Raw genomic sequence first — 12914 nt, forward strand, 5'->3', positions numbered from 1 at the left:
TAGAGACGGGGTTTCACCATGTTGACCAGGATGGTCTCGATCTCTTGACCTCGTGATCCACCCGCCTCGGCCTCCCAAAGTGCTGGGATTACAGGCTTGAGCCACCGCGCCCGGCGTTGGGCTTCCATTTGAATCTTAGAATTAGTTTATCTAGTTCTAGGAAGAAATCCTATTGGGGATTTTCACTGGAATAGTGCAGACTAATTGGAGAAGAATTGAAAAAAATATTTATATATATATATATATACACACACACATACATTTTTTGTATGTATGTAAATATATACATATTTTTTGTATACATTTGTATACATGTACATTTGTCTCTTCTTTTATTCCTGATTTTAATATTTCGAGTCTTCCCTCTTTTCTTTCTCAGTCATATTGTCCATTTTGTCAATTTTTAGTTTTATTGATTCCAATGTATTTCTATTCTGAGTTTCTTTAATTTCCATTCTAATGTTCGTTTATTTCCTTTTGGTTACTTTGGATTTAGTTTGATCATCATCTTAGTACCTTTTTGTTTTAATTGAGGCAGAGTCTCACTCTGTCAACCAGGCCGAAGTGCAGTGGCATGATCATGCTTGATTTCCCAGGCTCAGGTGATCCTGCCACCTCAGTCCCATTCCCCAACCTCCCAGTAGCCAAGACTGTAGGAACACACCACCACCATGCCCAACTAAGTTTTTGTATTTTTTGTAGAGATGGGGTTTCATCATATTGCCCAGGCTGGCCTTGAACTCTGGGCTCAAGCAATCTGCCTGCCTTCTAGTTTTTTGGTTGTTTTTTTTTTTTTTGAGACGTAGTTTCACTCTTATTGCCCAGGCTGGAGTGCCTGTAATCCCAGCTACTTGGGAGGCTAAGGCATGAGAATCACTTGAACCTGGGAGGTGCAGGGTACAGTGAGCTGAGATGGTGCCACTGTACTCCAGCCTGGGCAGATTATAAGCAAGAAAATAGAAGACTCAAACACCATACACCAACCAGACCTAACAGATATCTATATAACACATTGTTCAACAGAATACATATTCTTCTCAAGTTTATATAGAGCACGCTCCAAGATAGAAAATATTTTAGTCTATAATAGAAGGCTTAATAGGCCTACTACACAGGAGGCTGAGGCAAGAGGGTCACTTGAACCCTTGAGGTTAAGGTTATAGTGAACTATTATAATCATGCTTGTGAAGAGCTACTCCTAAGGTAGGAGAATTGTTTGAGCCCAAGAGTTTGAGGCTGCAATGAGCCCTGATACCACCAGCCTGGGCGACAGAGTGAGACTCTATCTCTTACAAAAAATAAAATAAAACAAATAAATACAAAGAATTACCACCTTCTCTTAATTGCTCACCACCAAAATCTCCATTGTTTCTGAGTGTGCCCTTAAACTTAAACTTTGCCATAACCCTGTTGCAGATAAATTTATTTCCTTGTCTCTTCACATTTGTCAAGCCTAAAACAAGAAAAATAATACAATTATTCAAATTTAGGATTTAAAAAGAACATGTAATAAAAAAATAGAATAAGTTTTTAAAAGTTGAGAAGAAAAAAAAAACAAAAATAAAAAGTTGAGAGGAGTTCCACTTCTAGGATAGCAATGTAAAGTATTCCATGGACCTAATCCCCAGTAAAACATGCATAACTGGTGAGAAGCATTTAAACCTGCAGATTGTGGCTCAAATGCCATGGACTGTTATAGTTTCTTTTTGTTTTGTTTTTTTTTTTTCCCAAAGTTTTAGTTGTTTATAATTATTATTATTAAATGGTTCTTTATTTGCTATATGCCTTTAGGACAATTTCCAGAAATTTTAATCTTTAAAAATTTTTACCAGTGTTTATATTAAACTTATCAAGGTATTCTTACCTTTTAAAAGGATGATAATAGTAGCTACTTTATAGCCTTATTAGAATTTTAAAAGCTAGTATAACAAAATATATCATTGCCTAGCATGTAACAAGTAGTCAGTAGATGACAATGATGATAACATTAATGATAGCAATGATCTCAACATCTTAGAGATCATTTCTGAGAAACATTAATTGAAATACAGCCTTTGGGCGGGGTGTGATGGCTCACACTTGAAATCCCAGCACTTTGGGAAGCTGAGGTGGGCAGATTACCTGAGGCCAGGAGTTCCAAGACTACGCTGGCCAACATGGTGAAACCCTGTCTCTATTAAAAATACAAAAATTAGGGCCGGGCGTGGTGGCTCAAGCCTGTAATCCCAGCACTTTGGGAGGCCGAGGCGGGTGGATCACGAGTTCAAGAGATCGAGACCATCCTGGTCAACATGGTGAAACCCTGTCTCTACTAAAACTACAAAACATTAGCTGGGCATGGTGGCGCGTGCCTGTAATCCCAGCTACTCAGGAGGCTGAGGCAGGAGAATTGCCTGAACCCGGGAGGCGGAGGTTGCGGTGAGCCGAGATCGCGCCATTGCACTCCAGCCTGGGTAACAAGAGTGAAACTCCGTCTCAAAAAAAAATAATAATAAAATAAAATAAAAATAAAAAAAATACAAAAATTAGCCAGGTATGGTGGTGGGCGCCTGTAATCCCAGCTACTTGGGAGGCTGCAGCAAGAGAATTGCTTGAACTCGGGAGGTGGAGGTTGCAGTGAGCCAAGATCGCACGACTGCACTCTAGCTTGGGCAACAGAGCGAGACTCTGTCTGGGAAAGAAGAAGAAAGAAAGAAATTCAGCCTTTGGAGATTTCCATTTATATTTCCCATTTTATCTTGTCCCATTTGTACTATTTCTTGGATAAATTCCCCTAAGTGTGGGATATGCAGATGCTTTTTTTTCCCCCTAGAGAATGTTTGCAGTTAAAACGTTTTTCTTTATTTCCTTATTTGGATATATAATTTTTTTAATGGGAAGAGCTAGATACTCTTGATCAAATCACATTCTTTTTTAGAAATTTGGCATTTGTTTGTTGACTTCTGTTATATCATTCTCATAGATTTAATTCCCATCCTAATGTCCATCGATGATAGACTGGACAGGGAAAATTTGGCACATACACACCATGGAATATTATGCAGCCATCAAAAACGATGAGTTCGTGTCCTTTGTAGGGACATGGATGAACCTGGAAACCATCATTCTCAGCAAACTGACACAAGAACAGAAAATCAAACATCGCATGTTCTCACTCATAGGCGGGTGTTGAACAATGAGAACACATGGACACAGGGAGGGGAGCATCACACACTGGGGTCTTTTGGGGGGAAATAGGGGAGGGACAGCAGGGGTTGGGGAGTTGGGGAGAGATAGCATGGGGAGAAATGCCAGATATAGATGAAGGGGAGGAAGGCAACAAATCACACTGCCATGTGTGTACCTATGCAACAATCTTGCATGTTCTTCACATGTACCCCAAAACCTAAAATGCAATTTAAAAAAATAATAAAATAAAATTAAATTTTTAAAAATAATAAAAATAATAAAACAAACAAAAGACTGAAACCTGAGTGCCTTTCTTCGATGGTTAACTATTGACTCTGTCCTTAGCTGTATTACCCACCATGTATATTTTCTACAGGTGCTCACATCCTTCACCTGTGGATTCAGCTCCCAATTTTAGGTTGATGACTAAAAAATTTTTCATCTCCTTTCTTATATCTAACTCCATAGTGAATATTTCCATCTGAAAGTCCAATAGCAAGCTTCTCCAACCTGCAACCAGTAGGCCACATGCCTCCTAGGACAGCTTTGAATGTAGCCCAACACAAATTTTTAAGCTTTCTTAAAACATTATGAGATTTTTTTGTGTGATTTTTTTTTTTTTTTTTTTTTTTTTTTTTTTTTCGTTAGTGTATTTTATGTATGGTCCAAGGAAGCCAAAAGATTGGATACCCTGTCCTACAGGAATTTCGTGCTTTGCATGTTCAAATTTTCATGCCTCTCCTCCCTCCTCTTGCCTTATTTCTCTTACCTCTCTACTCTCTGCCATGTTCCCTTTCTCCCTAGATCACATAAACATCTGGACAGGTTCTGAGCTAGTTACCCATGAGTCATGTTCAATTCTTCCATCTCTGTCACAGCCCAGTAAAAATCAGTGACCACTGTCTCTAGCTTCCTGCATAAGAGATGATGAATGAATAAGTTTGCTGACTCAATAACTAACATACCCTTCAAGGATATTTCTGCTATGCTGTATTTTCCCTACAATATAATGTTAAATTAAGTAAATATGAAGACCCAATAAGATTTTTAGTGACCTCTGACCTCTGAGTACCAGCTAAACAAGTTCTTACTGTTTTGATCACAGTGCCTAATTTTGACTTCAAATGAATTAGCGTTATGTTTTTACAGGAAACAGTGACATTTAAGGATGTGGCTGTTGACCTTACCCAGGAGGAATGGGAGCAAATGAAACCTGCTCAAAGGAACTTGTATCGGGATGTGATGCTGGAGAACTACAGCAATCTAGTCACAGTGGGTAAGGTAGCTTGGTAGCTTTGCAATTTAACAGATAACTCTTTTCCATTTCTGAAATGTGTGAAGACTGTAACTTGCCAGATGAGTCTGGCCTTTCCTTTCTCCACATGAGTGTATGTATTCCACTCTTCAGTGTTAAAGGCTAATTACTTTGTGTCATTCTGTAAGTTCATTCATCATCATCTTTCATAAACTTTCATGCTTGGACTTAGCACAAAATCTGGATGGTTGTCTCCAGCATTAACATCCAAGTCCTTTGCTCTTTCTTGTAATAGGCTGTCAGGTCACCAAACCGGATGTGATATTCAAGTTGGAGCAAGAAGAGGAGCCCTGGGTGATGGAGGAAGAAATGTTTGGGAGGCACTGTCCAGGTGAATAAGTGAAAAGCAGCTCTGAATGAGAAAGCCACATGAGAGTTATTCAGTGAAGGGTTGATATCACATCACAATTTCCAGGATTTTCTTAAAGGCCCTAGTCTTCTAGAATGATAAATGGTATGGAGTACTTTAGATTACTGTGAAATTTCTAGATATTATTCTTCCTATATTGCAGATATTTTCCTCTTTTAAAATGTGGAGAGCCAGTAGCCCTATCTGATTTCATAATACCAACCTTCCCTATTCATTCACAGCATTACTTTCAGGATTATCATTCCTCTCTATGATCCTTGGGCTCTTTCTTTATGTTCATGGTTTCATTTTCTTATGCATTCAGCATTTCATTCTTGTGTAGTAATTTTAAAACATGTTTGTTTCACACTTAGGATTTTTTTTTTTTTTCATTTCTTTCCATTTTAAAAAGCCTTAGACTTATGTTTAGTTAACAGTAGTTTCACTTCCCATTGTACTTCACAACCCTCACAATCCTGTGGCTTAGAAATGTAAAAGTTTCTGGCCGGATGCGGTGGCTCACATCTATAATCCCAGCACTTTGGGAGGCCAAGACGGGTGGATCACGAGGTCAAGAGATTGAGACCATCCTGGTCAACAAGGTGAAACCCCGTCTCTACTAAAAATACAAAAATTAGCTGGGCATGGTGGCGCACGCCTGTAGTCCCAGCTACTCAGGAGGCTGAGGCAAGAGAATTGCTTGAACCCAGGAGGCGGAGGTTGCGGTGAGCCGAGATCGCGCCATTGCACTCCAGCCTGGGCAACAACAGCAAAACTCCGTCTCAAAAAAAAAAAAAAAGTAAAAGTTTCTGACTTAGAAATCCCATGATATCTCCTTTCTTCTTATTTCTGCCTTCCATTCCTTTAATTTTTTGAAAATACAGGAGGTCCATATTTGGTTAAAACGAATATAACCAGTGGAACCAGTATTATGCCCCTAAAACCAATATTATACTTTTTGTGCAAAAGTAAATCTTCCTCTTATCCTTGATACAGTCTCTTCCTTTCCTCAGTTGTATATGCTTCTTTTTTGGAGTTGTCCTGGCTATTTTTTATTATTTTACGATATGAATTTTAGACGTGGCCATCTATTTCCAGAGAAAAGCATGTTGGAATTTTTATTGCAATTGTGCTAAATACATGAATTCACTTTCAGAAGTTTATCATCCTTTTAATGCCAAGGTTTTCTGTCTAAGAACACACTCTATCCTTGTTCAGATTTTCATATCTTCTTTTGTGTCCTTTAGAAATGGAGCTTTCCAAGTTTTCCCATTGTGGCTTTTGTACATTTCACTGTAATAATGGGTAAGAAAGCTGTAAAACCATCCTTATTTACAGATAATGAGATCGTAGCCCTGGAAAACACAAGAGAACCAACTGAGAAAGTACAACAAATAGTAAGAGAACTCAGTGAGGTGGTAGGATATCAAATTAACAAGTAAAAATCAATAGCTTTCATATATATATATATATATATATATATTTATTAGTAGTAAGAACAAGGATGAAATACTATTCTGTGCATGGATATATAACAGTATACCAAACAAAATCCTGTCCTTGTGAGCTTATAATTTAGTAGAAACTGGAGTCCCTGAGGTTTTGCATATAATAAAATACCTTTTTAATATTGGTTAACAGTTGATAGTTGGCCGTGTGTAAAATGCTTGAGCCGTAGTTTCTTTTCCAAAGGGTTTTGTAGACAGTTACTTGAGGGATTTAGACAATTCTCTGTTGTTTCCTAGATTTGAATGTTGCTTGAAGAAGTCTGAAGCCTGATTATTTCCCCTCATAGGTGACTTATTTTCATGGATACCTATAGGTTTCTTTTTCTTTAAAGGTTAAGTGGCTTTATGAGGCTATGTCTTGGTATTGGTCAATCATTATCGGTTTTTCCTTTCAACTTGTGGATTCATGTTTTTTGCTCCTTGAAACGTCGTTGTATAGATTTCATGCTGGTTTCTTTTATGGTTATCATTGTCATCTTTGGATGAAGGTATTTCCTGCTGTACCCACTATTTACAAAAGGATAGTGTTGAAGACTGTCCAGAAAAATGCTCTGAGCTGGTAATTATTTATACAACATTTTGTGTTGAGAGTTGGTTTACCCTTTCATTCTCCCAAGTTAAAGAGAGATTATTATTTGCATACTTCCTCTAGAACTCAGTGTCTCTTCATCTTCCTATCCTGTAACAAACTGCTTATACAAGAATAATGGCTGTTTGTATCTCCTTGTTCAGCCCTACCTGTATACCATTTATCAGGGCCAGGTGAAATCCATTGTGTTCCTGCCACAGTCTCAAGATATCTGGCAAAAAATGATTCATTCATTCTGCCCAAAAGGGGATGCCTCTGTTTTACAGAACTCTTTTCCCTATACTGTACTTTCTGTTTGAGATAAGAAACAGAAACTGCTATCTCTGGGTTTCTTCCCTGTTTGATCCAGTCTATCCTCTGTTCATTCCTCCTATTCTGGGGATGGAGTTTAGCTATCTTTAAGTTTCACTGAAGATGTATTTTCTTTTTTTTTTTTTTTGAGACGGAGTTTCGCTCTTGTTACCCAGGCTGGAGTGCAATGGCGCGATCTTGGCTCACCGCAACCTCTGCCTCCTGGGTTCAGGCAATTCTCCTGCCCCAGCCTCCTGAGTAGCTGGGATTACAGGCACGTGCCACCATGCCCAGCTAATTTTTTGTATTTTTAGTAGAGACGGGGTTTCACCATGTTGACCAGGTTGGTCTTGATCTCTTGACCTCGTGATCCACCCGCCTCGGCCTCCCAAAGTGCTGGGATTACAGGCGTGAGCCACTGCACCCGGCCCTGAAGATGTATTTTCTTTTATTTTCTTTCTTTTCAGACGGTGTCTTACTCTGTCACCCAGGCTGCAGTACGGTGGCACGATCTTGGCTCACTGTGACCTCCGCCTCCTGGGTTCAAGCAATTCTCCTGCCTCAGCCTCCCGAGTGGCTGGGGTCACAGGCATGCACCACGGCTAATTTTTATATTTTTTAGTACAGATGGAGTTTTACCATCTCAAACTCCTGACCTCATGATCCACCCGCCTCAGCCTCCCGAAGTGCTGGGATTACAGGCTTGAGCCACCGTGCCCGGCCAGAAGATGTATTTTCTTTTTCTATTTCTTCATGTTTGCAGAGTGGAGAAGAGACATATGTTTAATTCTACCAATTGATATAGGAAATCCTCTATTCTGTATTTGTTCCATTTCACTTTTCTTGGAAATGTCTTTCTTCTTTGGGCTTCTCTAAAGGATTCAAATTCTTCCTTGGTTCTGGTTTATTGTTTATTTCCTCTTATGAAATATCTTTTACATGACTCCTTTCTCATCTCTCACTGATGATGATGAGATCTCTCCAAAGCAGTTCTGAATTACAGTAGACTTCTTTTTCCTCTGAGTATCTTCATGCTATATCTGTGTTCATGCTATTAAATAGGTATTTAACTCTAGAAATGACAGCATTGGAATATGTATCTTTAATGCCTCCAGAATTTTGAAACTCTTCATGTCTCTGCTGTTAATTATGAATGCTGTTAACCTAAATTCTAGCAGTTATTTAAGTTTAATCTCATAGTAAATGGTCCTCAACATTTCCAGCCTACGCTGGTCTTGCCCATCTCTCGACTAACATTCTATTACATGTCTTCCAGCGTGGTTGGAGCCTGAAAACATACTGTCTTACATATATTTTCATATTTTGATGTCTACCACTTGTTTATTAGTCCATCTGGAGAAAGAAAACCTTTTATTCTTCTTACTAATGATTCACGAATTGACGTAAAGCTAAATTTGGGAAGACTTTTCTTATTTTTGGTTGTTTTAAAATTTTACCTATAGATTTTTTAAATAAATGTGGACAAAATCAGGCTAGAGTCAGAAAAACAGGGCATAGTCACTGTCTAGTGAGCGAGTGTTGAATGTTAAATTGCATGTGAAGCATCTATTTAGTAAATGAGTAAACCAGATAAAAAACACCAAAAAAGTTTTAAGAGAAGGGCTGTATTCAGGTGCAGTGTCTCATGCCTGTAATCCCGGCATTTTGGGAGGCTGAGGTGGATGGATCACGACATCAAGAATTCAAGACCAGCCTGGTCAACATAGTGAAACCCCATCTCTACTAAAAATACAAAAAAAAAGTTAGCTAGGCATGGTGGTGTGTGCCTGTAGTCCCAGCTACTTGGGAGGCTGAGGCAAGAGAATTCCTTGAACCCGGGAGGTGGAGGTTACAGTGAGCTGAGATCATGCCACTGCCCTCCATCTTGGGCAGAAGCCATTTTCCTGTAAGATCTATAGATTTTTTACACTTATTAAAAACTAAAAAACATAACAAAATATTTAGAAGTAAAATTAGCATGTCTGTTTGTGGGGTAAAATTAGAAACATGGCCTAATTGGAAGAGAGATGAATGTAAGGGATTAATGAAATCAAGGAAGAGTTTTCTGCTGTGGAGTCAGAAAGTTCTGAATTTTGCCAGCATTCATGTCCTTTTTTTTTTTTTTTTTTTTTTTTTTTTTTTTTTTTTTTTTTTTTTTTTTTTTTTTTTTTTTTTTTTTTTTTTTTTTTTAATCACTGAAGCTATAGTTTTGCCCTGTGCATGGAGGCAGCTTATAATAGAATATGAAGGTTAAAAAACATCTAGTCATCTGAATTTTAAGTTATCCACAGTTGATAGTACTCCAGAGGCGTGGAAAACCAGTCTAGAACTAATGATGTTAGAATGTTATCATTTTGGGTCATAGTATGAAAGAAAAAAGTCAAAACACAATGGGGTTTGATATAAAGACAGTTTCAGTATATAGAAATGAACATAGGATAAGATGATAGTACCTCATGTTAGAACACTATGATGAATCAAAGATGGCTTGCCTCCTGATCAGCTTCATACTTTTTATTCAATAAAATCAGACCTCCCTATTTCTAATATGTCTTGTTCTTTAAGCACATATAAAAATGAAATGTAATTAGATGGAAAGGTGGAGCTCTCTCCATATTTATTACCAGTTTTGGATTGTGTTTAGTTTGGACAGACTAATCTTCAAGTGTGTTAATATAGAAATAAAGGAGTTTGGGGAGGAAGGCAGCAAATCACACTGCCACGTGTGTACCTGTGCAACAATCTTGCATGTTCTTCACATGTACCCCAAAACCTAAAATGCAATAAAATAAATTAAAAAAAAAAAACTAAAAAAAAAAGTGAAATAAAGGAATTTGAACTTTATGAAAATTAATTTGTGGTATGCAGACTGGACAGACGATAGACTTGTCAGGATCATATGACAGTTAACTAAGCAAAAGTAATGAGAACTTGGGTTATCATTTGTTTCTCTTAACCTAATGTAGCTGTTATTATTTCTCTCTTACACCATTTCTTTTCTTTTTAATATGCATTTTTAGTTTTTGCAAAGTATGCCTATATATTACTTGTTTTAGAGAGCCAGTAGAAATATCGGGTTATAGCAATGCTCTGCTCTGACCTCACATTTCACCTCCTTTAGTCAATTATTTTTTATTTTTTTTAACTATTTCTTTTGTTGTCAACCTGCATATTTTGAAACAAATGTTTATACTGCTCTGTAAATATTTTTGTAGTCATTTTCAAACATAAGAAGAGAGAGATAATACAAGGAATCCTCATGTGTTTATCACGCAGTTTGAACAGTTACCGACATTTTGTTAGATGTGTTTACTCGATTTCTCTCTTACCCCCACTCCAGTTTTGTTGTTTTGGTTTTTTGCTGAACTACTTTACGGTTTGTTTTAAATACTACTGTATGTATTGCCAAGAGATTTTTTTTAAATCCTGCAATATTTCTAACCTAACAACATTAGTAATAATTTCTTACTATCATCTGCTACTTTGTCTCCGTTATATATTTCATTGTCTCAAGACTGTTGCTTATGGTTGGCTTATTTGAATCAGGATTCAAATAAAATCTGCACATTCTTAGTTCACAGGCTATACAAAAACGCTGTGGGTATAGTTTGCCAACCCTTGCTCTAGAAGTACGTTACTCTGGATTTGGCATTTAACCTTCTCGTGGTGGTGTTTGACATGTTTCTTCATCCCATTTTTTCTATAATCTGGCTTTACTCGATGCAGGTTCAGATCTTTGGCAGGTATACTTCATAGGTGATGTTGTGTACATTCTATTGCATCTGTGTCAGTTTGTCCCACTTACAGACATAATTGGGATTGATCAGTAGATTCATGTGTTGTCAGTCCAAATCCTCATATTTCAGTGATCTCTATTGACCTTTCACTTAAGGATTTTAGCACATATTGACCATTATAGCCTAGATCCATTATTTTATTAGAGCCTCTTTCACTTTTATTAGCTGAAATTCTCCCATAAAGAAAAACTCTCTCATTAACTCTTTAATTTCATTGAAATACAGCTTCTCAGGCCAGGAAAAACAAGTACTCTTTCTCTTTAAAAGCTTTTAGAATAATGATTGGTGCCCTTGAGGTTTCCAAAATTTGTCCAGTTAAATCATTATAAATTTATATAATTTGAGCATCAGAATATATTATATGCATATAAATAATGTTTTTCATATATTATTATTATATTGGAGACAGAGTCTTGCTCTGTCACCCAGGCTGGAGAGCAGTGGTGTCATCTAGGCAACCTAGATGTTGCCTAGATGTCATCAGTGTAACCTCCACCTCCTGGATTCAAGCAGATCTTGTGCCTCAGCCTCCCAAGTAGCTGGGATTACAGGTATTCACAACCACCTGTAATTTTTGTGTTTTTTAGTAGAGATTGGGTTTCGCCATGCTGGCCAGGCTAATCTTGAACTCCTGGCCTCAAGTGATCAGCCCACTTTGGCATCACAAAGTGCTGGGATTACAGGCTTGAGCCACCGTACCAGGCCCATATATTAATATTCAAATTGTCTCATCTTTAGCAAGAGGGATCTTCGGCTAATCCTGTAAATTTCCCACTCTAGACATGGAAATAGCCATTTCTTTAAAAGCTTTTCCCTGTTTTAGCAGTAGATTATATTGGAGACTGCAATCTGGGTATTAGGGTTGCTCTTCAGTACTGAGTTATTGCTTCCAGAGCTTTTAAGTGGACGAGCTAGGGAAAAAAAAAATGCATCTTTTAAAAGGAAAATATATATATATATATATATATATGAATTTATGTTGATATATCCAATTAAAATAAAAAAGTTCAGGGTCCTTTTACCTTTTATGCTGAAAATCTTGGCTCCTTCTTACATTAATTATTTCTATAATTCATATGTATTTCTCACCCTTGGTACTATTGACATTTTGAGCCAGAGAATTCTTTGCTCTGGGGGACTGCCTAGTGTGTTGTAGGACATTTAGCAGAATACCCTGCCTCTATTCACTAGGTAACAGCAGCACCACCCCTCTTTCTCCCCCTCATCTTTCCAGTTGTGAAAAACAAAAATGTCTGTAGACCTTCCAGACATTGCCAAGTGACCATTAGGGAGTAAAACTGAGTGATCTATCTTCTTTCTTTATATATTAGTTTCAATTTAACAGTAATACTAATATTACTAATAATAAAAAGACAACTAAATGTAGTTTAAAATTTCTTTGGGGTTTTCTTCCTTAGAATATATTCTGATAGGGATATATAGTCAAACTACTATGTTTAAGGTCACTTGAAGTAATTTTCTATGTGATTATGGTCCTCATTTGATAAGTAGGTTTACCTGTTTCAGTTTTTTTCTATACTTTTAGGGATTGCTTTGGCATTTTATCTTTTTGGATATAATTTTTATTTTTTTCATATGTAAAATATGAAAAATATGATTTTAATGTCAAAACTCTTAAGTTACAGTCAGAGAAGTCATGGTTCCATTTAGTACATGTAAGTGAAAAAAAATCAGTGTACAGAACAGTGTTTAGAATATGTTTTATGTGCAAATGGGTGGGGAGAGAGAAGTGTGTGTGTATGTGCGTGTGTGTGTGTATAAAATATATATTAAAAATGCAAGGCCGGGCGCGGTGGCTCAAGCCTGTAATCCCAGCACTTTGGGAGGCCGAGGCGGGTGGATCACGAGGTCAAGAGATCGAGACCATCCTGGTCAA

At 37.4% G+C, this 12914-nt stretch overlaps 1 protein-coding gene across 4 annotated transcripts in view; it reads left to right on the forward strand.

The window, feature by feature from the left end:
• ZNF568 (zinc finger protein 568) overlaps positions 1-12914 on the forward strand; it is a 31340-nt gene that overhangs the window by 12016 nt on the left and 6410 nt on the right. For all 4 annotated transcript variants that reach the window (XM_017506451.2, XM_037730726.1, XM_017506449.2 and 1 more), the window contains 2 exons: positions 4318-4444; positions 4719-4814. In XM_017506451.2, the coding sequence (XP_017361940.1) occupies positions 4375-4444; positions 4719-4814 (166 nt within the window). In that variant the 5' untranslated portion in view covers positions 4318-4374. The remainder of the gene's footprint in view (positions 1-4317; positions 4445-4718; positions 4815-12914) is intronic.

Source organism: Cebus imitator, unplaced genomic scaffold (assembly GCF_001604975.1).
Source record: "Cebus imitator isolate Cc_AM_T3 unplaced genomic scaffold, Cebus_imitator-1.0 Scaffold356, whole genome shotgun sequence".
NCBI lineage: Eukaryota > Metazoa > Chordata > Mammalia > Primates > Cebidae > Cebus > Cebus imitator.